General features: G+C 41.9%; 2 protein-coding genes across 7 annotated transcripts; both read right to left on the reverse strand.

Moving 5' to 3' along the window:
• Positions 1-822: 822 nt before the first annotated feature.
• ehd2b (EH-domain containing 2b) lies at positions 823-7,546 on the reverse strand. 2 transcript variants are annotated; one of them, XM_085244098.1, is made up of 7 exons: positions 6,984-7,546; positions 5,416-5,881; positions 5,103-5,279; positions 4,019-4,134; positions 2,536-2,948; positions 2,266-2,430; positions 823-2,144 (listed from the first exon to the last, which is right to left on the reverse strand). In XM_085244098.1, the coding sequence occupies exons 2-7, from the start codon at positions 5,634-5,636 to the stop codon at positions 1,596-1,598; spliced, it is 1,641 nt and encodes a 546-aa protein (XP_085100224.1). In that variant the 5' UTR covers positions 5,637-5,881; positions 6,984-7,546; the 3' UTR covers positions 823-1,595. The 2 variants fall into 2 exon arrangements, with proteins under 2 accessions (XP_085100224.1, XP_085100225.1); XM_085244099.1 differs by having other exon boundaries at positions 4,037-4,134; positions 6,984-7,405.
• A 357-nt stretch (positions 7,547-7,903) lies between these two features.
• Positions 7,904-24,798, reverse strand: bicra (BRD4 interacting chromatin remodeling complex associated protein). Of its 5 annotated transcripts, none has more exons than XM_085244080.1 (15): positions 24,740-24,798; positions 19,510-19,555; positions 19,361-19,406; positions 18,702-18,767; positions 16,370-18,439; positions 16,021-16,179; positions 14,122-14,721; positions 13,530-13,722; positions 13,350-13,447; positions 13,028-13,162; positions 12,874-12,926; positions 12,633-12,781; positions 11,413-11,507; positions 11,209-11,314; positions 7,904-11,080 (listed from the first exon to the last, which is right to left on the reverse strand). In XM_085244080.1, exons 2-15 carry the CDS (start codon positions 19,548-19,550, stop codon positions 9,267-9,269), a joined length of 5,625 nt encoding a protein of 1,874 aa, XP_085100206.1. In that variant the 5' UTR covers positions 19,551-19,555; positions 24,740-24,798; the 3' UTR covers positions 7,904-9,266. The 5 variants fall into 5 exon arrangements, with proteins under 5 accessions (XP_085100206.1, XP_085100205.1, XP_085100204.1 ...); XM_085244079.1 differs by having other exon boundaries at positions 11,209-11,311; positions 16,012-16,179; XM_085244078.1 differs by having other exon boundaries at positions 16,012-16,179.
• Positions 24,799-26,226: the final 1,428 nt, after the last annotated feature.

Genomic DNA, 26,226 nt, shown 5'->3' on the forward strand with positions numbered 1-26,226 from the left:
TCTTTATGATGATTTAGCTGTTTTTTCCACACACATCACCTCACACTTTTTCTCTCAGATACATAGAAGAGGGTGTGGTAAACAGCAGGGCTCACTCGGGAACAGTCCAAAAGGGGAATTTTAAGTTCTTTCATAAAGGTACAATGTTTAGATCCTGAGGAAAGTTAGCAGACCCTAGGAAAGGAGATATTAATAACTCCCAGTCCAGCCCACCACATTCTTCACATGTGAGTCACTGTAAGCTGGAGAGCTGCGAGGAAAGGGCTGCATTGCCTCTGTTTCTCATTTGTGTTTCTTTCCATGGAGGAGTGGAAAAAGAAGGCGGGGAGGCCACTCCTTCTTTAGGAAAGCCTGAAACTCTTATGTGAAATACGCAGCTCTACACAGGACACATTCACGCTCATACCACATAGTTTACACCAAAACCAAACACTGTGTGCTGGGAGGCTAATGTGAATGCGAACATAGAACTAAACTGGGATGAAGGGGTACAAATAGACTGCATGTGTATGTGCAAGAGAACGAGGGGCAGAAAAAAGGCTTCAGATGGTGGGAACGACAAGCCTCGGAAAATGGTGGTATGGGGACTTGGCAGAGGAGACTGTGAGTCACTGTTTATGTGGTCTGTCACTGAGAGACCAAGTGAGCTTGATAAAACACAAAATGTTGTTGAAAAAGAGTCAAATCAAACCCCCATAGCTATTACTTCCATTTTAGGTTATTTATTTTCAGATTGTAGGCATTTTGATAACTAAGTTTAAAAACCTTTTCAAGTTGTACAAAAGTTTTTGCTTGTATGAAAGAATAACCAAAGACACTAGACACAGTCAGGTAGTTTTATTTGGTTACAATGGTTGTTAACATAAGAACAGTTGGCAGAGCTGTGTACAGTAGTCAGTAACATGGCATTCATTCAGTCTAGTTGAGAATGTAATGTTCTTTTATGCAACGCAGATCCTGATCCTGCACATACAACGTAAACAGCGACAATTTACAAAATAATGTATAAATTCAGCACAAAAATGTGACATGTAAAGCATCAGAGTGAAATGCATTCAGATTTTTAGATTTGTACATGATTGTTCTGTTACATGGAGAAGAAAATGCTGAAAACACAACAAAATAAGTTGAAAATAAATTTCTAAATGATGCTTCACTGGACTGATCACATGTGAAAAAAGGCATATTCCTACAAATAATCTCTAATATCTAGACACTGAAGGAATGTTAAAATGTCAAAAAAGGTGTTTTTTTTTAAGAATAAAATTGCTCTGGAGTTTTTAAAAGTACATGCAGATTTTTGCTCACTTAGACTCAGCCTTTCATTTCTGCTCAGCAAATATATATTCATCATAAAAAAGCCAACTTTGAGGAGTCAAAGGGAAGAAGCAAACAGATCCTTTGACTTATACACAATCCTTTTCTGAAAGCCCTTGTTTGTCAACTTATATTTAAATACAGCATGTTCATTGTGCAAGATTATAATCATTCTCAGAGGAAACGTTGCATACCTAACATGCAACGTTTAGATTTGGGTCTGCAGGAAAATAAGAGCAAATACAACAGTAGCATAGGTGTGACAGCCAGTAGATGGTCTATGCATCAGAGCCTTTCTGCCTACGTTTGGAGGGTGGGATCAGACGGTTGGGAAGCTCAGGGGGAAGACCATGACCCTCCAGCTTGACCTCAATTAGGTGGCTGGCCAGGGCAAATTCTTCATCATCCAACATGCCATCACGATCGACATCTGAGAGCTTCCAGATGCGACCCAGAACAGAGTTGGGCAGGCGGGAGCTCACCATCCAGTCCTTTGCCTTGGTGCCGCTTAGTTTCCCCTCGTTGGGAGCAAGGTTGTAGAAGATTTCATCATATTTGGGCTTGTCTTTGGTCACCACCCAATCTTCCTCCTCCTCACAACCCTCTCCATTTTCCTCAACAAAGGGGTCACCTTCTGAGAAAGGTCCAGCACGGGTCCCCAAGAAGGCACCACCCTGCACACCTGGTTGATCACCTGCTTCCAGCTCCTCTTGCCTCAGGAGGGGCATCAGTTTGGCAATGTCACTGGAGAGCAACTCATCCAAGGATGCCATCAGATTAGGCTTCAAGGATTTGAACTTGGTGAAATCATGAACCATCAGTTGTTCCTTTAAAAATGAGAATAATGTGTTAGTCCTTAGATTAATAGTTACATTAGAATAAACTTTCCTGTTGTAACCACAAGTTAACAGAAGTTGCTTGTAAACAAAGCCAGTGTTTCAAACAAACCTGCATCTTAGCACAGTCTGGAAAGTCTCCAGCAGAAATGTTGTGCTGAAGCTGGATCTTGGAGAAAATAACTGGTAGCTGATAGATCAGATTCTTCTTTTTATTATCCTTCCTGAAGACAGAACGCATCTCCTGCTTCAGGTGGCTGATGATGTGGGCGTGGACCTAGGATTTCGAGAAATAAAACACACAGAGTGCACCAATATGACTTTCTGAATAATCATTTAATGAAAACATGCTGAGACGTGAACAAATATGCAACTCGCTCACCCTAACCAGACGGGCTCTCTTGACCAGATCATTGAGTTTGCGTATGGCTGCATTTCGAGGAAGGTTTTGAATATCAGCAAAGAGATCCTCCTCCTCCAGCTCAAACAACTTACGGTTGTCGTTTACCAGCAATGGCTCTGCCCAGAAGGAGCCAATATAGACACGTAGAACCTCTGGAGTGCCAAATACCTTCCCCAGGGACCACATCAGGGCACCATACACTCGCATCAGCTGCTGGGTGCCCACCATGTCTGCTTTGTTTAGCACCACACGCAGTTTGTCTTCGTTGCCTTTCAGGGCACCGATGGCCTCAGAGAACTCATCGGATATCTCTAGCTTGTGAGCATCAAACAGCAGGACGATGCGGTCCACACGTTCTGCAAACCAGCGCAGTACAGCTGGGAAGTCATACCCTGTTTAAACAAAAAAGATGCAATCACTGATTCATCCGTAGACCTAAATGTGGAGTATGCATTGAACAAACAAGGGTCAGGAGAGGGAAGAAGGTCGACACAGACACAAACCCTAAAGATTATAATCTGTAAAATCCCAAAGACTGAATTTCCGGTCACAGAGGCTTCATTTTTGTGCAAGACATAATGAAAAAGAATTCTTTGACTTAATGTATGAAAGTGAAAGTCTAATAAATTAGTTAATATTTTTTCAGGCACTGGTTGATCTGTATCAACATGATTCTACTAAATCATAAGTTCATCAAAATCCCCCCAAAGAAAACACATTCCACATACTTTTTGTGGGATGGCCACATAGATAGTTTTGGTTTTTATCTTTTTTGGTTTTAAGAAAGCATCTCTAAATTTTTGATAACTGAACTGTGGTACACACAGCACAAGAACTGATAAAAAAAAAAAAAAAAGTAGTAGCCTACTTTTAAAAGAGCATCTCAGTATCTCTGAATAATCCAGTCCATTTGTTGTTGAGTGAGAAACTGAGACTTCTCTTTTAACATCTTATTTACTTCCATCCTCTTAGGATATAGAAGCAAATCTTGCAGATGAATATTTTAAAAAATTCTAGTGATCAAACCAAAACTGTTTACATGGCTAAATACCACCAGCGGTAAGCAAGGAAATATGTTTTCATAATTTGGGTATACTGACACTTTAAACTTGTTAGTTGCTCATGCAGATTGATTGGAATAATGGTTTGCTTGGAGCATGAGTGAATATTAAATTAGAAAAAAACAAAATGGTGTGAGGTGATTGTGATAGTTAATGCTCAACAGTACATTCTTCCAGATGTGCTCGCAGAATTGACTGCACTGTTTCTGTTCCTTATTATGATTTTATGGCTGCTGTGTACTGCAGAGATGTTTTTTTGTTTTTTTTTATCTCTGCTGCCAAATGTCATTGCAACAGAGCATACTGGTCCCATGAGTTAGCCAGGCGTGCCAAGGAGATGAGTTTGTGAGCTGATGTTCAAGGACGTGTGTCTCTGCAGGCCCCCCATGCCCTCTCCTCACCTTTGCCTTTTCCCTCACCTCGGCTCACTCTCTGTTTGGCACCAGACAGGATCCCTGGTGTGTCAATAATGCTGATGCTCTCCAGAACCTGGTTAGGCATTTGGGCACACTGGAATCTAGCATATTCATCAGCAAACAAAGAATGACATAAGATTGTTTAAGAGTCTAAATTATGTGGAAATAGTCAATTCTTATCAAAAAAAGCCAGAGCGATCTCAGGAGCAGATTGAAAGCCACTCTGTCCACACACCCTGTCCCTCCCACTGAAGGCCATTGTGTGCAAGCAGGCCTCTTTTGCTCTGGGCTTCCTGAAGGAAAATGACCATTACTGCCAGAATCAAACAATAAGGCCTGCTAACGATGTGGGGCTTAGAACAACACCACTGCTTCCTGCAGCTTATGGGCTTAACGAGCCCACTGGTTCCTAGAACAGGAAGTCAACGCAAAAGGAGAGACGCAAATACATTCTCAAACATACCCTGCTGAGGGAGACAGGAACGCATGCTTGGAAAACTTGCACCAGAATGTCATGATGGAGCCCATTAACAGAAGCACTCTAAGTTCCTGTCACTTCTGGCCTGCGTGGCTATGCCTCTAGTACCTCACTTCACTGTAAGACGTAACTTCTTCCTTGGCTAACAACAGTGGAAAAACATCAGCTTGGGCAGTAAACATGACAGGAATAAACGTCACGTTTGTCCTACAGTTTCTCCAGTCCCTCCACAGTCTGTGACTTCTGTGTTTCTCTTTACCCTAAGAGGCTGTAGACCCCACTAACCTCAGTTTTCAACTTTAATACATTGCAGTTCCTGCCTGAGTACATGAACTTTCATCACCCTCTTGGGTGATATCGCTCTGTTTCACCATTTTTCCACAAATAAGGCAAGTGCCTCCTCCTCTGAAATTTGGCACAAGCACTTGAAATTCCAGAGCTAAAACACTCTCTGTAATCTTAATATCTCCTTCTCTGTTTTCCCTCCATGAGTTCTCTCACATGTTCTGCCTATTTCATGCTAAAATGTAACTGTCTCGCTTAGTGGGGAAAAAAATCACAACGCACTGTGAATAAAAGCCAGATTCTCACCTGTTGAGAAAGGTGTTTCCAAATGGATTGAGTTTGCGGAAAGGCTTGTTAGGGTCTACAATAAGGGCATTCCCTGGGATGACTGACTCCACGTCCCCATGCATGATGGCAGTGAAGCAGTCAGTGGTGGGTTCAGGACCTATCCTGCTCCCAGGAATATCCTGCTCCAGCAGATACCTGTAAATCAGACAAAAAGCTTGTAGTTTGTTTTGTTTTGTTTGTTTGTTTATATTTGCTGTCACTTAAATAAAGTAGAAATACTCAGGAGATATAAGAATGGGCAAATGTATACCATAGCATTGTAGTGTCTTACTTGATGAATGTTGTTTTTCCAGTGGAGTACTGTCCAACAACTAGCACCATAGGCTTATTGTCAAAATCTGCATCCTCCAAACTAGGAGAATGGAAGTCATGGAATCCATAGTACTGCTCCAGAGGCAGCAGTTTCTCGCGGTACAGGGACTTCAGTCCCTCTGTCACAGTGTGGATCACCTCAGGCGCCTTCTTCACATTCTTTCTCCCCCAGCGTGACATATTGATTGACAAGAGGATAGAGAGCTTCTTGCAAAAATCAGTGTCAGAGTTATATCAGTTGCTTGGAGTTATATTTCCTGTGGCCAAGCCTTGGAAAAACCTTCAGGTGTTTCCTGTATTTATACGAATGCTGCTCACTTGTCCTTGAGCCCTTCTCTGCACACACTTAGAGAAACGATAGGGCTGGTGTTTAGTTTAAAGTTGGGAGTTTCTCCTTTGAGTCAACACACTGAAACCTTTAGATCCTGAAACGCAGAGAGAAAATGAGGCAGGTAGAGGTTTAATCAAACAGAAAAAAAGAGATAACTCCACATCCCAAAAGAAACCTGTGTGTGCTTGATCAAAGTCTGCCACATTCTAGAGAAACAATGTGGAATCTAAAGCAAACTTCAGCCCACCCTCAGTCTGCCAAGCATTTTCAGTGGATGCCTGGAAAAAGTTGGTGTTCATGTTGGAAAACTTGCAAACCCAGCCCTGCATCAGGATTTGCTCAGGCACAGCTCATGCCTTTACAGTGAAATGAGTAAGACATTCTTTTATCCGCTGCAGTTCCCCTAAGTGGAACATGTAATTCGTGCACAGACTGCTCATACAAGGAGACATCTCAGGAGATAGTGTTCTCATGGAAAAACAAATGTAACCCTTGAGTAATTATCTTTTTACAGCAGTCTATATAAACAGAAACCCTGGATTAAGAGTCAAAGGCATAACTCATTATAGAAAGAGACTGACATTAAGGAAGATAGGCAAGACACATGTCAACAGATGTTAGCTCATCTGTGAAGAGCTTCTCTTGCAAATCCAATTTAAACTAGGATATTAAAAAATCTCCCCCCGAGGAAAACAGTAATCACAGTCCTGACATGTCATAAGACCAGTGTGGAAAGCCCTCTTGTCAAAATGGCGAACCCTGGAGATCTAATGGAGAGGCATTAAATGTAGCCATTATATACAAAAGTTCTGCTGCGGCCAAGCTGTACGAGTAAACGTGGATTTATGGTCTCACTGTGAAAATCAAAAAGCTGGTTTAGGCTTTGGGATCCGTTTATAATGTTTAAGGATGAAGGAAAATGCCTCGTGGGTTTGCACACCGGAATTGCAACAAAATTTTGGACCTGGAACATGGAAAGTAACATTGAAATGTGCAAGAGCAGCAAGTATCAGGGGAGTGAAAAATATCAGAAGCCTATACAGAAAGTTATTTAGCTACTTTATAAATTGTTGCACTCATTATATACCAAATCAAAGCTTAGTTTTCCCTCTACTTTACAATTACAGCTACATATTTTCAGTTAAAATGCAAGCCAATCATTACTGCCACATTTAAAGTTTAAAAGGAGTATTTACCAAGTTATTATGCAGGCTTCTTCAGGGAGTTCCCTCCAGCTCTCCAATCTTGCCCTCTGGAGCCTGGAAAATATTTTGGCTTAAGGAGATGAAAACAGTCTCTTGGGGAGCTGCAGCTACATGTATGGGTGTACCTCTAACAGCAAATAGGAACCCTCAGTGGAGCGTCAACGCAGCTGAATTAGAGGATCGTTCTTCTCCTGGGTTTAATGTATTTCAGATGAGCTTCAGATCATCTGGAAAGGGTTCCCAATCTCCCAAGGCAAACACTCAGACACACAGGCGCACCACACCGAGGATTTTTTTTTCTCTCTCTCCTTGCTTGCTTCTCTAAGTTTAATACACCTCCTCTTCCAGGGATGCCTGGCAATATGTGGGCAGCACTAACACTCTACTCAGGGCAAGGATGAACTAAGTCGTGGCTAGAGGGCGTGGACTGGAGGAGGGGGTTGCGAATAAATAATTTGGGTGGAGTTGCTTTTTAAAAAAAAAAAAAAAAAGACAAAATCTCCCACAGTCCTTATGCACATTTTAAATATATACAACTTCACTCTGCAATCTTTTGACTATACCTTGGAAACTCCTTGTTTTACAATAGTTGTATTTCAGTATAATCACATGCCTTAGATTTAGACATGCTAGTCCCCCACCCCCCATGTAAAAATGACTTATTCTTTCCAAATTCTGCGGATTCTCCAAGCAATGACGCATACAAACCAGCTCTATGATTTCACTTCTATGCACCACCTGCTGACTGTCTGATAGAGAACACACCCCAGTGCTGAAACCATTACCACCATCTCCTCCTCCTGACTATCATACAGTCCTCCTCGGTCAGCGTTAGTAAACGAAAGGAATGCAGCCTCGAGTGGTGGAACAGAGTTGAGGAATAAAAGAGCAGAGGACAGGACGCTGCAATATTTCATAAAAGAAGCAAGGTTTAATTTACAGTTTTACTAAATGTACATTTTCTTTTTAAAAAGTGTCATTATACACAATAAATACAATACAAAATTAATCTGTAATACTATACTTCAAATTCTCTCACGGTCTTTTTTGTACATTATTATTGTTCCTTTTTTTCAATTTCAATGCTTGTGCTGTGTTTGTGTTTGAATTGTCCACCAGGCTTATACAAAGGGGGGGAAATAAAAACAAACAAACAAACAAAAAGAAAAACAAAAACTCAAGTGAGGCAGGCATACAGTGACAGGAAGATCCAAAAGACAGAAAACACAGAAACCTTGCCTGACCCCTGCTGACTGAAATGCATAAAGTCCTAACCTGGCATCACAGGCAACGGGGGGGTGAGTGGAGGTGCAGTCTAAAAACAAGAAACTGGAAAATCATCTGACAATAGAAGCAGAAAAAAATGCATTTCTTACAAGTTCATTTACATCCTGACAGTACAACAGCATCTGAGCAGTCAATTTCAAACCAATTTTACAAACGTTCAATTTTTTCCCCTCAACATTTACTTAAAAAAAGAAAAGAAAAAAAAGACATGATATCTGTTTAAAATGGAGACACACAGAGGTTGATGGTACTCACTTTTTTCAATTCAAGAGGAGTTTACCTTAAGACCAAAGCAACTGATATTTAGGGTTAATACACTACATAAAGAAGCGTGGTCTTGATAAAGAGTTGGACTGCTTCATTTTAGCATTTGTTGTTTGCATCTCTGGAGCAACACTATCTTTGCGATAAGAGAATCAAATATGGTAGGTCCGGCAGCACACTGGATGTATTATGACTGTTTACAGTACTACACTGCTGTAACCTCTTTGGCCTTTCTTCTGCAGCTCTCTTAGTGAAAAGCTGTTACCTTTTAAACTGTTTGAATAAGATGCCTGATGCTCATTACGACACTGATTAAACCAGAAGATGAACCGCTGTGGACAGAGACTGGTGCTCAGACCACATGAAAGGAATGTATGAACAAGTGAATGAGGGGGAAAAAAAGACCAAAGTGAAAAATAAAGAAAGAATTAGAGAACAATAGTCACTGACAATTTCATCTTGTTACTCGAATTTGGCTGAGGGAGCACATCTGTCGAGCATGTTCAAGTCTGCAATTCACCATTTTTGACTATGTTTGTATTTCCATCATGGGGCAACTTTAGACTGTAAATGACAAAGAAATGTTTGGACAATTCAAATAAACAAACAAAGCCAACACAGCCTGGCAGAGTACTACAGTGATACTGTTTTCACAGTGCCCCTTTCCCCTGCCTCGTTAAACTGTTTCATAGTTCCCCTTGTGAGTCCGAGGCTGAGGGGCTGTTATCTACTTTGAGTCTGGGGCACCAGGCTGCCGTTGTGGCCGCGGCCACCAACCTGAGGGTGCTGGGCCAAGGAAGAGGATGAAGAAGCAGAGGAAGAGGATGGGACTGAAGGTCTGTGTGATGAGGGCGCTGAGCCCCCAGGGCGCTGACTTTGGTGTTGGTGGGGTCTGCTGTTGCCCCCTTTAATATGGTGTCCGCGGGTAGAGGGTTCCTGCTGCAGATTAAGGATGCTGTCAATGGCGCACTGCAGATGCTCATTCAGTGAGTCATCTGGAGGGCTGCCGCTGGAGAAGCTGGCGTTATCCATGTCAGGAGAGTCTGACTTGCAGCGTTTGGCAGGAAGCAAAGAGTCTCGTGTGAAGGAAGACTCTGGCGACGGGGGCCCAGGGGCATGCTGGTCCATTCTGAATGTTCCTCCTGCCTTATGTCGATTTTTTCCACTCAACCTCTTATATTTACTTACATCTGTCTCTTGGTCTGTGTGCTCTTCCCCTTTCTCCTTTGCCCCTTCTCTGTCTAGAAGCTGTGGGAGATGATGGTGTTGCGTGGTTTTGATACCACGACTAAACACATCCATTTCGTCCAGCCCCTGCACTGCACTCCCCAAACGGCCAGTTTCGTGGCTTGAATCTGTGTGAGTGAGTAAAGCCTCCCTGTCTCTCTTCTCTACTTTCACACTTGCTATCACTGTCCGCTCTGAGGGAGGATTTGAGGCCTCGTGTCTGGGGGGTGATGGTGTGGTTCTGGGGTAGGACAAATTTTCATCTCCTCCACCTGGGACACCAGGTCTGACCCGAGGACTAATGTTTTCCCGGTAAGTTTTTCGAAGGGGAAGACGGCAAGTTGTCTGTGAGGAAGTGGCAGTAGAGGCAGGGTTGTGTTTGACCCCACCTGTGTCGTGGTGATCCAAAGTCCCATTCATTTGAATGGAAGATGAGGAGGTGGATGAAGACCAAGTATGGGATGAAGAGGTGGAGGAAGATAAGGCTGAAATGGGGGGAACACTTCCTCTCAGTGATGGGTTACACTGAGAGGTTGATATTGTGACTGACAAGCCAGACGAAGTAGTGCATACAGGGGACTGAGTTCTGATAACCGTGGCCGAAGGGGTTGATAAAGGGTGAACCTTCGCTTGTGATACAGCAGCTTCAGACTGCGGCTGAGTCTGGGACATAGACTGGCTGCTCAGCTGAGGTTGAGGTGTGTGCACTGGGTCTAAGGCAGTGTTGTGGACCACCTTACTGAACCCCGTTTGATCCTGCTTGATCTTTAGCTTCAAACCAATTCTCCTGCGAGCCTCATAGGTCTTGATAGGCGGTTTGCTCGTTCGCTGTGGAAGAGCATCATCATCATCAGCCGCTTGAGAGTTTGATGTCGAGGATGAAAATGAGGATGACGATGCTGGAGTACGAACTGTAGAGATCTGGCTAGTGGGTTCAGCCACTGGCTTGACTGGTGGAGCTGGAGGAGGAGGACAGCTACTGGACCAGGACACAGATGCACTGCCTCCACCCTGCTTTATCACGAGCTTGGTAGGAGGGAAAGGGGAAAGAGAAGGGGCCGCAGAAGGAACTGAGACAGGAGAAGAAGCAGGAGCAGAAACTGGTGTGGGTGCAGGCGGAGGGTTTGGGGCAATGATTGGAACAGGGGATGGGATGGCAGCAGGAGCAGGAGCAGCAGCAACAGCAACAGCAGGCGCTGGAGCAGGGACAGCAGCAGATACCCCTCCGCTCACTGGGGTGGGTTCAGCAGATGATAATTTCTGCTGGGATGAAACACTCTCCAACATTCGCACATTTGCCACAAACTCTTCTGCAAGTAAATAAACAAATGTATAATTAAAACACACCTTCTTTATTTTTGAATACCTACAAAATTTTATTAATAATTTTTTTAATTATTTATTAATAATTTAATAACCACAGACAGTGGTAAAATACCTGGCCTCTCCTTTGCCAAAATCTTGTCCTGGTTTAATGCAACCTTCTCCTCTTGAATGAACATCCGGTCGATCATCACCATCTCTGCCGAGGGGCCCAGTCTCTGCTCATGTTCATATGCCAAACAGCATCACTTTTAAAATCAATTCAGGACAAAAACGCACTAAGAATGCTTGCAGTGAACATGCTGATTTATAAACTTACTTTTGACTCTGCAAAGAGCAGGTAACGATATTTATCCAGCATGGCCTGAGTTCTTTTCAGCAGCTGGCTGGAGACCTTCTCAAATTCATCATCCACTGTGTAAAAGAGAACCAAATTGTTGAAAATTCTCAACTATAAATCAAGCAATACATTGGTAGCTAGGGATGGGTACCGATATCCGGTGCCACGATGGCAGCGGTTCTGACATAAACGGTAGTAACCAGACCGAAAAGCAGCGCACATTTCGGTGCTTTTTTTTCTGAGATGTCATACACTTTGGATTCTAGCCAATCATTTTACGTTTCTGAGGATAGTAGGCGGGTCCAGGTACGTAAGTTCTTTTAGAGCAGAGCTACAGATTAAAAATGCCCAAGGCGAAGCGGTCAAAAGTCTGGCTGTACTTCACAGCAAAAGATGCAAACTCAGCAGCCTGCAACAAGTGCTTTAAGCTGATACTGTGATACTGTCAAAGGAGGTAACACCTCAAATCCGATGAAACACCTGGCAACGCATAGCGGTTTTTTTTTAAAGCCGAGAAATGCACCGTATTTGATAGCTTGCTGCGAGACCTCACACATCTACTGCGGGTGGGTTGCCTGTTATCGGACCCGGAGTTAGCAACATCCCCCAAAAACCCAAAGAGGAGAGTCCTGGCCCCTAGCCCTGCCAGTGTAGCAGAAATGATGACGGATGATGATGGCAGCAGAAGCCGTTCTTCTCTGCGTGAGTAGCTTAATGTTGTTCGTGTGTAATTTACGTTGAGTAGGCTAACCACGTTATTACATTAATGCATGTAAGGTGAACTAGCAAACACCGTAGTAGTTACATGCGGCTGTCTTCTTTTTTGATGGCAGATACTCCCGTCACCCTGGCCAAAAAGGCTAAAATGACCAAAGAAAAAGTGGAAAACAGCTAAACATGAGAGGTTTTTGGACAAGGTTTGTGTTTTTTCCATTGTTTAAGCACTGCTTAAGTCAGCCAAGAGTGATACCATATATGCCCCATACCTGCAGAAAAGGCTAACATTATTATCTTTTTACAAACAGCTGAACATGAGAGGTTTTTGGACCAATTTTGTGTTCTCCATTCTTTAAGCACCGGTTTGAGCACCGTTTAAGCACCGGCACTGTTTCAAAAGTACCGGTTTGGTACTGGTATCGGATAAAACCTAAACGATACCCATCCCTATTGGTAGCTTTACAAAAGAGGCAATTTGTTACCTCTTTGATAATCTTGAGAAGAGTTGGCAGTTCCCTGGTAGAGATGGTAAGGCAGGAGTCTGTGCAGTGTGTCCTCAAATGAGCAGAAAGGGGCACTGTAGTTTGGGTGAAGCACTGAACCCTGATGTTTCCTTAGCTGTTCTAGCATCCTGCAGTGAAGTGTGTAAAATTAATACTGTTCACAAATATGGCTTTTAAGAATCAATTAAAAGAAGCCCTGGAAAATTACCATGGAACATACCTGGCTTCTTTACTGGGCTCTGCGCTGAAAGGCATTTTCATTATTGTTGTTGTCTGTAACAGGAACAAACAAATATAAAGTGTAAGGGTTAAAACCCTTCATACTAAAACTTAAATACCAGAGGCAGTACAAACATGTAGCAACGCTCATTTACCTGAGCTTGTATTGAAGCTGGGGGCTGTGGAGCAGGCATTTGAGTCAGACTAGCTCCCAACACCTGTATCTGCATGCCACCTTTCCCCAGAGTCACCCCTCCAACAGAGCTTATCACTCCTGGCTTTGGCTGAACCTGAGAAAGGAAAACAAGAGGGAAATTTAAAAGCAGAAAGTGACAAAACATACAAAAGGAATGTATTGGGAAAATACTATCCCTGTTAAATTTTATATTCACTGACAAAGGTGTTAGAGTAGCACAAAATAACGCCAGGCAAATACCACACATATGTTCTTACTGGGAATTGGGTTATATTACATACCTGTGCAGGCTGGGTAAGGCTGGCAGGAGTGACAGTCTGATTCACCATTGCTCCAGCTTGCCCTTGGGCTCCTGAGAATACCTGTAAGTCACTTGATGCTAGCAATAAAGAATAAAGATAATTACAAAAGGAAACACTTCAACGTCTGTTTTGCATCACTGACAATAATTAATGTCTAACCTGTAGGAGTTTTGACAAGCACTGATGTCGGCTGCAGCATTGAGGGTAGCTGAGCAGGTGTACCAGTGCTGGCTGATGATGATGCAATCACCACTTTATCAAGAGGCACATCTTGCTGGGAACTAAACTGAGTGGTGATTTGAGGCTGAGGCTGAGTAGGCTGCTTAGCTTGTAGCATGATGTTCTGCTGGACCTGGAAATACCATCAGGACAGATATATTTGTACCTACATTCAAAATATTTTGGAGCATGCTTAGGCTCCTAATTTAGTTATGCTGATATTGTACTGGTAGGTTTATTGGTAATGTTCACAATGTATTTAACCCAACTGATAACAGAAAAAAAAATCATAAATGGAACTAAACTGAACAAAAGGAAAATAACAACTAAGTATATATACAGAAATCGCATATATTATTTTTCCACGACAATACAAACTGTACTAGTGAAAGCAACTTAGCATGCTGCTGAACCTCAGAAAAAAGAATAAGTCAAAAATACACACAGTGATTTTACAGTCAAGATCCCTAATTGTATGCTAATTACGTTACAAGTTTTCAGTAAGAAGAAATGTGTAACATTGTAATGATACCTGGTGAAGCCTTTCCAGCAGCTGTTTCTGCTTAGGTGAGGGTTGAGAGATGGCTGAAAGAGTCTGAATTTGTGCTCCTACTAACTGCAGATTATGTTGCTGATCTGATGTCAGGCCCTGGATGGGAACATGAGTTTTAACCACAGTGGTGGCACAAGCGCTGACAGGAGCTGCAGTGAACTGATGTTGTGCAGGTGGAGGCTTCGGTGACTGTGACATAGGAGGCATGTCTTGTTGGTAAGGGGCAGACTGAGAGGCCGGCTGAGGCTGAAGTTGAACTTGAATGTGTGTCTGTTGGGGTGGCGTTTGCTGTGGCTGGCCCTGTAGAGCTGGTTTGGGGGACTCTGCAATTTGGTTATGGACAATAAAGAGTGGAGGGTGAGATGAGGGTGTGCATGAGCGAGAAGGAGTTTGCGACTGTGGCTGAGGCTGAGAGGGAGGGCGTGACTGCTGTTGGTGGTGTGGTGACTGGATCTGCTGGCTCAGAGTAAGAGGAGACTGGGAAGGCTGGGGACTTTCTGCCACTGGTGGTGCTGTGGCAGGTGGACAAGGAGACATTCTATGGATCTTCAGAGGCTGCTGATGTCCACTGGAGGGTACCTGAAGAAGTGGAATCAAAATACAGTATGCTTATCTGATTCAAGGGAGCAAACAGTTTAAGGAAGAATGAAATCAGGATATTAAGCACATAAAAAAAGAAGAAAAATCACATACAAAAAGTCTATAGCGAATAAGTGTCCAGCACACAATCTGAGATTTGACACAAAGTAGGGTTGGGCGATATGGCTTTTCACGTTTTTGACATCAATATTTATTATGATGTACTATATGTATGCATCATAATACTGAGTTTAATACTTACACCTAGGTTAAAAATCCTAATTGCAAATATCATAATACACTCACACACTTTAAAATGAAAAAAAGAAACAATCAAATAAACTAATAGATAATAATACAGATTTATCACCCAATCCCGACGTACACAAACACAAGTAAATAACGACCAAACAAACACAAAAGCAAAGTGTTAGAATTAAAAACTAATAGATTTTAAAGTAAAAGTAGTAGAAGCTCACAGATTTTATTTCTAGCATTTACACATAAGAAGAGGGCAATGATTATTTAGCGAGCCAAAAAGAAAAACTGTAGACAAAAGCAAGAAATCAAGATCTGTGGGTCTGTGGTGGTAAATTAGGAGGTGATCTGCAGACTTGAGGGACGAGGGATAGGTGAACATGTCATTTTGGTTTTGGGGGGGCTCATTACCCTGGTCACACTAGGGGACAGAGGGGTGAGAGGTGGAAGATAGTGTGGAGTGAATCAATTCATCAGTCCTTAATCAGTAATGCAGCAGATGAAGATGAGTTCATTTACTGTGACTAAGCAGTGTTAGTGAAGAGATTATTCTAGCCTTGCTGCTGTAGGCAGAAATCCAGAAAAGGCCAAAAAAGATTAGATCTCGTATATTTCAGCATGCTAAAATATATAGTCCAATTATACCATAACTTTTGCCCATTTCAGCTTTGAGTCAAGGATGTTAGAACTGATTAAGAATATCAAATGAATTTAAAAAAAGAAAAAGATATTCCTTTGAATATTGTTTGCCAGTCCTAAATTCAGAGTAGTTAGCACGCAATAGGTATGGACAACTGGAATGATCATGCCTTTGCATGTAATTAAGCAACGTAAGAAACACACAGAAGCCGCAAGCCAACAATCATATTTGTTCTTTGGAAATGCAGAGCAAGGGTGAGCGCCATAGAAGCAATGACCAATGCAGAAGAGAGGTACAGAATAGTAAGGAGAAAAGATAAGATATCCTAACATTGTTGTGGAGGCAGCAGCAGCAACAAGGGGGTGGGGCTCAACATAAAGGGGCATTTCTACCTGCTTTACCATAGGGGAAGGGCTGTGGCTCTGGCCCACCCAAGAGTCAGTTAATTGGCTGTCATGGACAGCAGGGGCCGGAGTAGTGATGCTGTTGCTGCTGACGATTACAGATGCAGGTACGCCCACAGAGGGGGTTGACTCATTCTCTGTTTGGTGGTGCTGCTCCTGATTGGAGTACATTTACCATTTCAGGATGAGGGAGGGAAGGAAGGAGGAAGGGGATTGGAGGGAAGGGGGAGTAAAATAGTAAACCAAAGAGGTCAAACCAAGATATCACTCCATGCATGTTATTCATCTTTTTAGACAATGTTAACTGAACACAAGGTAAGCAAAAGTTTTAAGTTTGAACACTGACCTGTTGAAGAAACATTTGCAGAGACTCTTGGCTCAGGATCATGCTGGGGCCCTGGTTGGTGAACAGTAACCTCCCTGGACTTTGCTGAGCCTGAGGGGGGACCAGCCCCACTGCTGTGACAGAGGAAGAGGTGGAAACTGACATGGACGGAGAGGAGGAAGATGCAGTGGTAACCGTGGACACAGTAGAAGCCGGCTGCATGGCAAGGATAGATGGCTGTGGTACAAGCTGCTGAGTGGGATGAGTAGCCTGGTCTGTGGAGCTTCCCAGCACAGTTACACACTCTCCAGGCTGTCCTTGAGCCATAGTTGCTGCTACTGTGCTGCTAGGGACTCCACCTGGCTGAGGCTGCAAGGCTGGCTGAAGGCTGACAGCGGGGCTCAGTCCTTCCACCTGGCTCAGCATGGTCAGGGGGTTCTGAATTGGCATGCCCTGTATGACTGTCTGGGCATGACCTGAGACAGTCTGGGTCTGTGTCTGATTTTGGCTCTGAGCCAATGTGACAGGCATCTGAAAGAGGGTAGGCGTGCCCATCTGGCCAGGCTGGAGCTGAATGGGTGCAGAGAGGATGTGGGCTGCCCCAGGATGGCTCTGCGACGTCAACACCTGACCCAAGTTGATATTCTGGTTTGCAGTTAAAATCTGGTTTGCAATGATTTGTCCACCAGGACCCTGGCTTGTGATGATGTGGCCCCCGGGGTGCTGGGTCAGGATCTGCCCACCTGCTTGCAGCTGTGGCAAGAGAAACTGGTGGTTCTGACCTTGCAGAACTGTCTGAGAAGGAATAACAATGCTGCTAGATTGGTTTAACAAGTGTACACTCAGGGGCTTGCCAGATGGTTGTGCTGCTTGTGGCTTGAAGAGGGTTTGCTGAAACTGAGCGCCTTGAGTTGTGGCTTGAGTACTCAGGACAACATTGGAGCCTGGCTTTCCTGTCAGGAAGGCTACATTCTGAGCAGCAGAAACTGGAAGTTGCTGCAGCCCTAGGGCCTTGTGGGCATCATTTTGCAAGACTTGGGGTGCTGGCTGTGGCTGCTGCTGTTGTTGTTTGAAGAGTTTCGGTTGGATGGCTCCCCCCTGAGGGGGTTTAGGCTGAATAGGTGGTGGTGTGCGCTGGATGATCACGTTCTGCATGATTTGGCCTTGAGGTTGTGTCTGGGATCCTATTCCTGAACTTAGAAGGGTGTTGCCAAAACCCACAAGCCCAGCAGGAGCAGTCATTGTACCACCACTGCTGCTGTTTGTGCTGCTGACACAAACAGCCGGTCCATTTAAAGCTGGGGATCCGAGAGTAGCTTTATTACTTTGGATCAGAAGTCCACCTCCTGAGCCTCCAAGCCCTGGCTGAGGACCAGCACCTGATACCTCTGGCCCAGACTGGTGCAACTGGTAACCACTCATGGCTTTAGCCAGGATTGGCTGGCCAGACTGATTGATAGTCATGACGGTAGGCTGACCCACAACCTGAATCTGTCCAATACCCAAATGTCCAGATTGACTCCCATTAGAAAGAGCCTGAAGACTTGAAATGGGTTGAAGCGTCACATTTCCTAGGCCCACTTGCTGCATAAATGGCTGAACACTGATTGCCTTGTTCATGACCTGGGATTGGAGTTGAAGGCCCTGTTGAGCAAGGACTGACCCTAGCATGTCAGTTGTGGCGTTGGGGGGAGTAGCAGTGGTGCTCGTGGCTGACCCGGGAAAAATTGTTGCTGCTCCCCCAACACCAATGCCTACACCAACAGCACTGTTTCCAGCCCCAGCAAGGCTGGCATCAGGCAGTGTCTGAACCACCTGTGTAAGGCCTGGAATTCCAAAGGAGCCCAGGTCCAGCTCAGCTTCTGCCTCCTGTAAGCTTTGCTCTGTGATGTTGGCTTCAGCCAAACTTTGCTGCAAGATGTCACATGGCTCATGATTTGTCCCAATGCCATTGCTCCCACCTTCTCCACCTGGGGACCCTCCCAAGATGTCATCATCCTCCAAGAAGTCCAAGTCAACACTGACTCTAGGAAGGCCTGTTGACTCATTGGCCGACAGCTGGGCTGTAGGCTGGACCTCTGGAACGTGGCCCTTCAAGGAACGGAGGAAAACGAAGAGGAAATAAGTGAAATCAGGTAACACGTAAATTTTTATCACTAGATATGATGGTAAGGGGTGGAAATGAACAAAGTAATGCAAATATAAAAACCCCACAAAAATATCTTGTCAGAATGCAGCAAAACAAAGCCTGTCAAGTGTAGATTTGTTAGTAGATGGGAGAGGAGTAATAGGTGAAGCATGCGACATATATAAATAGAAAACAGAAGGAAGAGCATTGGGGGATTTTACTCACCCCAGTGGCAGAGAAGAATGAGCTGGAGGGGTCACTTGAACCATCCAAAAGGTCGTCAGTGTCCAACTACAGACACACCCACAAAGGATAGGAAAGATGGAAACCAAAGGCACCCAAACCAGCAGGCAAAAGTCACCAGGACAGATAAATATACAAACCATCAGCCAGGGGAAGGGCAAGGAAAGGACAGAATACAGTCCAGGAAACCCAGATTGTAAAAGAACCAGTAAAAGGATAAGTGACAAAAATGCAAAATGATAGGTGTAATACAGAGTTGGGAAGCGTTAGTATTATCGTTTCTCATTTTGTGAATATGCCAAATAAAAAGGGAAGGGAGGCTGGAACTACAAATAGTGCAAATCAAAAGCAAAGAAAACCATTAAGCAGATACAGCAATAAGAAAATTACATGAAAGCAGTGAGGGAAGCAGGTTTCAGAGTGCATTAACGTGTAATCTAAAGTGACTTAAGTACAGAGTCACACTTCACTAACTGATGCCAGCACTAACAAAAATATGCATAATTATGACTCCTCATCACATCAATTACAAACTCACTTTTTGTAAATAGAAATCATAAACTTAAAAAAAAAAAGGAGACATCTTTCTTTCTTTTCTTTTTTTTAAAAAAAAAAAAAAACCCTCCCCCACTCATACTCACATGGGTCTCAGATCCATGAAGAAAGTCATTGAGAGCTTCTGGGTCACTGCAAGAGAAAACAAAGTGAATCTTCACAGTACAAGGGAAGAAATGGCTGACCAGTTTGTGATGAGATTTAGCCGATTTTCATCGAGTCATCATTAACTTACCAAATTACATCTAGAAGGCACCTGCCGTCTTCATCATCCATGACAACTGTTAAAGATGAGAAATTGTTTTTATGACAACTTGATTTATTTCATTGTCAGTGCAAGCTTTAATTATTATTATTATTTTGATAGGGCAGTAGGGAGCAATGCAAAAGAACAGTGAGAGTGAGGGGAATGATACACAAGAAATGTCCAGAGTGGACTCGAACCCAGCCATTTTTGTCTCCATGTTTACTAGGGCTGCCACGATTAGTCGACTAGTCACGATTATGTCGACTATTAAAATCGTCGACGACTAATTTAATAGTCGACGCATCGTTTGAAGCTTTGTAAGATCACAAAGGACGCAGGAATGAGTAGTAGGATTTAAGAGTGTAAGAGTGGCCAGTGCGATCCTCTATGCTGTTGCATGCTGGGGGAGCAGGCTGAGGGTCGCAGATGCCAACAGACTTAATAAACTGATCCGTAAGGCCAGCAATGTTGTGGGGATGGAGCTGGACTCCCTCAAGGTGGTGTCGGAGAGGCGGATGCTGTCCAAGATAAAGACAATGTTGGATAACACCTCCCACCCACTCCATGACATGTTGGTCAGTCACAGGAGCTCGTTCAGTGAGAGACTGAGATTACCGAAAAGCACCACTGAACGACACAGGAAATCATTCCTGCCTGTGGCCATCTCCCTGTACAACGCATCCACTTAACACACTGTTTGCTGCTACAGCTACACATGTTTCTTTTCCAAATATTTATTTATAAGTGACTTATGTATGTATGTATGTATATATATGTATATATTGTACTATTCTTAGTTAGCGTATTGTCTGTCTTGTCTTAATGTTGGTTTAAAATGGAGCACTGTAACAAAAAATAATTTCCCCCAGGGATCAATAAAGTATTCTGATTCTGATTCTGAAATAACGGACTGAAACAGAAGATGGCAGCACTGCATGTACAAGGATGCCAGCTGCCGTTAAACCCCGAAGAAGAAGAAGCTGTGTCCCAGAATTCATAGCGCAGCCCAGCGCAGTTGTCAACAATGGCGGCAGCTAGTTAGTTTTAACTTTACTCTTATTATTCTTTCTGGGTCACAAAATAAACGTTTAACATATTTTCAGGCGAGAATGTAGCTGTGTAAACCTCAAATATCTGCTCAGTTTATCAAGACACCACATATTTTCAAAAGCGCTCCGACGTTTTCGGAGACGTCTGTTACCCACTAGCTCGTCAGCTAGGCGGGGGCAAGGCTAACTAGAGCCGTGAGAACACCGGACTCCCGGCAAATCGTTTTCAAACCCACCGCCGTCTTTTGCTAGTCAGGTTAAACATATATATAAGTCACTTAGATAACTTAAAAATGTTATTGTTTGGCTTTCTTTAGTATTTTATTTGTTCCTGAGTAAATCGGTTTGGCTGAGATTAAAGTTATAGTTTTTGCACAGCTAAAACTGTCAAGCAGACAGCTGATTATCAGAAGTGTGAGACGCTGGAGAATATACTCCGGTGTCCTGTTATATTTTAGAAAGCAAGGAGTTTATTAAACTTCACCGAAACAATCTGCAAATTTCATTAAAAATTAATAAACTACCATCTTGTCTTTATTTTTAGTTAGCACAAACACTTCAAGCTGTAAGCTAATGATAGTTATATAAGACCAGATGCTGCTGGTGCAATAAGCTGTACGCTGTACGTCCAATGGATGATGATCTGATTAGTCGACTAATCGCAAAAATAATCGGTGACTAGTCGACTATCAAAATAATCGTTTGTGGCAGCCCTAATGTTTACACAGAAGCTGATTTATGGCTTGCCACACTTGATAGTGAACTACAGAACAGTGATGTTTTTCAAGTCCTATGCTTCTTCAGCATGACAGGAATTAATTTCATATGATTATTTAATATTACTAATCCTTTGAAGTAACAAATTTTTGTTAATTTTTTTTGTAAAGCACTGCAAAGTAGCAATAAAACATATTTTCAGCACTGCTTGTCATCATGAGAAAACGTCAAAATTATTCTATTGGTGCAAATATCATAATCACTATTACTTTGTTCCTAATTAACTTAAAAAAATAATGAAATAATATATTTGTTGCTCCCCGTTGGACTCCTGGTTATCAGTCGGTTTCCAAACAGATTAATTTGTTTTGCTTGTTAACCAAATTTAAACTGTCACAGCATCTGGGGGTGTGACTTGGGGTTTTTAGTGAGAGGCAAATAAACACCACTGTAAAGAAAACAAGTACACTGGATTAAAAAACGAAAGGCAAAATTAGCGTACTGCTGCAAAAAGAAACTAAAGAAAAAAAGAAAGCAAAAATATTTCTGTTACCTCATTTATCTTGTTTTCATAACTGTTGGAAGTCATAATTGTAATTGAACATAGATTTGAGTTAGCTGCTCACTCCTTAGAAGAACTACAAAAAGAAACCACAGATCTTAATATTATGTTCTCAGATCGTTAGTTTAGACAAAGAGGGGGTTCAAACTATATTCAGTTAATGAGCCACATACAACTGAATTTGATCTCTAGTGAGCCACACCAGTAAAACAATTTCACAATAAGATACGTTCCTTTTAATTTATTAGAGTACAACTAAACATTTAACATTTAATTACCTATCGATGTGCAACACTGATGAAGAACAGCCTATACTAGCTTACAGTATCTCTCTAAAAGCACAAAACCTTCTAATTCTGTTTTTAAACTGAACTAATGTATTATTTTACTCTTTATGACTAAAAATTTGTCAAGATACAGAAATACTTTCAATTCCAACATAGTTTAGGGTATGGATTAAGCTGTAATGTAAAAATGTCATAACTCTACCAGGTCTAGAAATGCATTTTATTGAAAAATCACAAGCATTAAAAATCTAAACATTTTTCTTGCTTCCAAAGCTATCCAGTAAGCTGGACTAACCATCATGGTCATTTGGCATCCAAAAAGACTAAGTTATATTTAAACACTCAGTTCAGTTCATTTTTATTTCAAACATATACATTCACCAACATTTCATAAAATCTTTCCATGTAGTTGTTTGAAAAGTAGGCAGAAGTATATACTTATTTAGCCCTACCCCCTCAGGTTTACATCATCATCATCTAAATTTGAACAACAAAAAACGTATACAATGCCTTCAACTTAGAACATAACATCACAAAAATATATTTTCTCATGTTCAACTAAAACTATATTTAGATTTGCTAATTTGCAGAAGAAAATAAACATCAGTTTAACTGCTGTCTTGGGTTAATTGCATTTTCTTCATTCTTATACTTATTTAAAATTTCTTTTTTGAGTTTTATTTTAAACTGGTTTATATCACTACTGACCTTTATTTCTTCTTTTAATTCATTCCAGAATTTAACTCCCGCTATTGAAATAGACATCCTTTTCAATGTTGTTCTTACTCTTTGTAATTTTAAATTCCACTTCCCTCTAAAATTGTACCTCCCTTCTCTTTCTAAGAACCATTTACTTATTTCGATTGGGAGCATCCCTTTCCTTGCCTTATATATTATTTGCACTGTTTTAAACTTCACCAGATCCTGGAATTTTATAGTTTGCGTCTTAATGAAGAGTGCGTTTGTGTGAGCCCTATACCCCTCCTGATTTATTAGTCTAATAGCCCTTTTCTGCATTATGATTATAGTCTGAATATTACTTTTATATGTATTGCCCCAAACCTCTACACAATAACTCATGTATGGTAATTGTAAAGCACAATATAACATATACAATGTTTTCCTATCCAGAAATTGTTTTACTTTCCCCAAGACAGCAATGCCCCGTGCTAACTTTCCCCTCACATAAGTGATATGTGATTTCCAACAGGCCTTATGATCAATGATCACACCAAGAAATTTTATGGTATTAACCCATTCTAGATATACATTATCAACACAAATTTCAATGTTAATGTTTTTCTTATAGTTTCCGAATAACATAAACTCACTCTAATTACTCTTAGGTAGTATGGGCTACATAGTTAGTTAATAACAATATTAATAAACATTTATGAAGTCCATCACATTAATTTCAAAGTCCTTGATTTTCCCCTGTGTGACTCATTAAATCATTACATCACCTATCACTGTCAGATATTTCGGTGTCTTGTTAGGATAAAGCAAGCATGACGTGATAAATAAAATATGAGGTCCTTAAATTATAAAATAATAATAAAGTTTACAGTTAAATACAGAAACTGATTTTCAAAAAATTCAACGTCTTTTAACACCTACACTTATCAACAACAGAAATCCCCATGTGGTAACGAACCCATCGAGAGACCAAGCAGAACTCATATTTGTTAAAATCCGAAAAAACAGCGGATGGCAATAGACAACAAACTGAAAACGCGCGGTTTTCGCTCCGCCTGCAAAGATTTCGAGAACGGGCTCTCGCCTCCCGCTGAATTTACCACAACTCAAAACACCAGCTGTGCCTTTCGTTTCCAACAACACGAAAACACCATCTCAAATCAGCTTCCACGAGTTTACCGAGACCTATAAAGCGACCGTACACCCAGTTGCCGCTCTGAAGCAGCAGCAGATCGTAGCCATTGCTCGGTTAGAGCGCAGCTAGTACGCAGGATATGAATGGAGTCACTGCAAGAGGCTTGCTACATGCTAGCTAGTGTTTTCAAAGAGCTTTGCATGTATATTTCGCTTATTACTCACAACACGGAGTATTTCGTAGCCACACTGCTGACTTAAAACACTAATTTAACAAAACGTTTAATTTTAAACCACTGTTTTGCCTCTATTTTCAGTCATTTTAACGCATCTGGGTTGACTTTCGTTAGCCTAGCTAGCTAACCAGCTAAGCCAACAAGCTATCAACAATATTGAGACGTACAGCTAGCTTGAGGCTTTGACATTCAAAACAAACCAGCGAGTGACACAATTTTAACACCCCTAGTGCACAACGATGCCTCGATTTGACAAAGACAAGGCAGTATTGTCTGATTTGAAGCGTAAACGCAATTGCGTAGCTAGCTATCTCTCCTTGTAAGCAAAATATGAGTTAATGTTGGAATACTCTTGGATGAGGGGGGTATGCTTGGGAATTCGGTGGAAAATGAGCATGTTCGCCGGTTCGTGCGGCAGCGTGGCGCTTCGATTGCGGTAGCTGTGCAGTTCGTGGCTCGCGTGCAGTTCGCGAATATTGCAGCTTTGTAACAGTTTTTTGGATTAATAGAGAAATTGCTACATTGTAACAAACTCACCCGAGACGATAGAGGTGCAGGCAGCGCGGGGTCTCCAGGACAGCCTCGCACGGGCTGCTGTACAGGACCCAACTACAAGGCAGGAAACAGGAGACTTCCGGTTTGCCTGATTGAAATCTTATCCTCCTGCGTATACCGTGGCAGAACTTTTCTTTCGACGTGCTTGGCAAAGTTTTTTCGTACAATTAAACACATTTCTCAGTAAATTTGTGGGGCTGTTTTTGTTTGTAAAGCTGAAGTCTGAAATTTAGGAAAAAGGACTGGAGATTTGCAGCTGATATCGCGCGAAAAGCTAACCCTTGATGTTTAAAAACGAAGTAAATAGCACATACCTGGAAACGTCTGGGCCTGATAAGGCACATCCCTGATACAGTTGCAGTGCACTACTAAAAATTACTAATCTGTGCATCCTTTAATATAAAGTAACTGAAGTTATGCACTACTTTTAACTACTAATTATTTGTGTCCTATAAAACTTAGTCTTGTAACTCCCTTATTCTAATGTTCCTCCATTTAGGTATTTGTGGGTAAGTATAATTGGATTATAATTTCAAATAAAATACATTAAAATTACATTTTTGCTACAGGGGGATTACACCCTTAGTCACGGATTATGCTATAAAGTGTTTATCAGTCAAAGTAGCCTAGTACAGCTCACAAAGCAAGCAGAAATAGTGTACCAGTTTACACAGCAAATCTGATATGAATTATTTGTCTGATAATCAATATCCATATATACATATAGGATACTGCAGTTATACTGAAAAGCGATAGGCCATATTGGACCATGTTAACTTTCCAAAAAATGTTTAGTGTTCTGCCAACACCTGCTGAATGTTACAAACATAATCAGGTTTGCTCACCTGGACAATGTGGTGACCCTGAAGTATGCTGTTCAGCATTATAATGTGCAAACGTTTCTATATGGTCCATATCAATAATATTGTTTGAGCACTGCTAAACAGAGCCAAAAATAATTTCAAAAACACAAAAAGACACAAATCACATGAGTAATTATGTCAGGAGGATTTGTCAGAAGCTGCTACAAATAAAATCACAACTATCACTATTTTTAACATCCATTTTGCATGGAAATGAAGGCAAGGCAAGGCAAGGCAAATTTATTTGTATAGCACAATTCAACAACAAGGTGATTCAAAGTGCTTTACAGAGACATTAGAAACAAAAACAAATAAAAAGCATGATTTAAAATTGATTAAAACAAGCAAACAACAAACTAACTAAACACACACATTTCACACCTGTTTGCGCGATCTGAACCCTTATCGTAAGGGGAGCTACCAGTCCTTCTGTGGACGAGCTACTTTCTATTTTAAATTCCCTGAATTTAAAATAATGAAGGAAAATAAAAGGAAATGAAGAGTTATTCCTGAGTGTGTGGTCACTTCTTTTCAGATTGTATGCCCCTAGACTTGGAAAATAACCTCAACTCTGTTACAACTTGATGGCAGTTGCTGACTGATTAC

The sequence above is a fragment of the Mchenga conophoros genome, linkage group LG14 (assembly GCF_057382185.1).
Source record: "Mchenga conophoros isolate Kocher_MC1m ecotype Shallow Benthic linkage group LG14, M_conophoros_male_GT1.1, whole genome shotgun sequence".
Taxonomy (NCBI): domain Eukaryota; kingdom Metazoa; phylum Chordata; class Actinopteri; order Cichliformes; family Cichlidae; genus Mchenga; species Mchenga conophoros.

Excerpts from the sequence above, each read along its gene's own strand:
- ehd2b (XM_085244098.1), bottom strand. The coding sequence starts at position 5,636 with ATGTCACGCTGGGGGAGAAAGAATGTGAAGAAGGCGCCTGAGGTGATC. Across the intron at positions 5,280-5,415 it reads GGAAAAACAACATTCATCAA|GTATCTGCTGGAGCAGGATA; the intron begins GTAAGACACTAC and ends TCTGATTTACAG. Across the intron at positions 2,949-4,018 it reads AGGTGAGGGAAAAGGCAAAG|GGTATGACTTCCCAGCTGTA; the intron begins GTGAGGAGAGGG and ends TTGTTTAAACAG.
- bicra (XM_085244078.1), bottom strand. The coding sequence starts at position 19,550 with ATGGATGATGAAGACGGCAGGTGCCTTCTAGATGTAATTTG. Across the intron at positions 13,723-14,121 it reads TGCTGGAAAGGCTTCACCAG|GTCCAGCAGAACATCATGCT; the intron begins GTATCATTACAA and ends TGGTATTTCCAG. Across the intron at positions 11,081-11,208 it reads TTTGGCAAAGGAGAGGCCAG|AAGAGTTTGTGGCAAATGTG; the intron begins GTATTTTACCAC and ends ATTTACTTGCAG.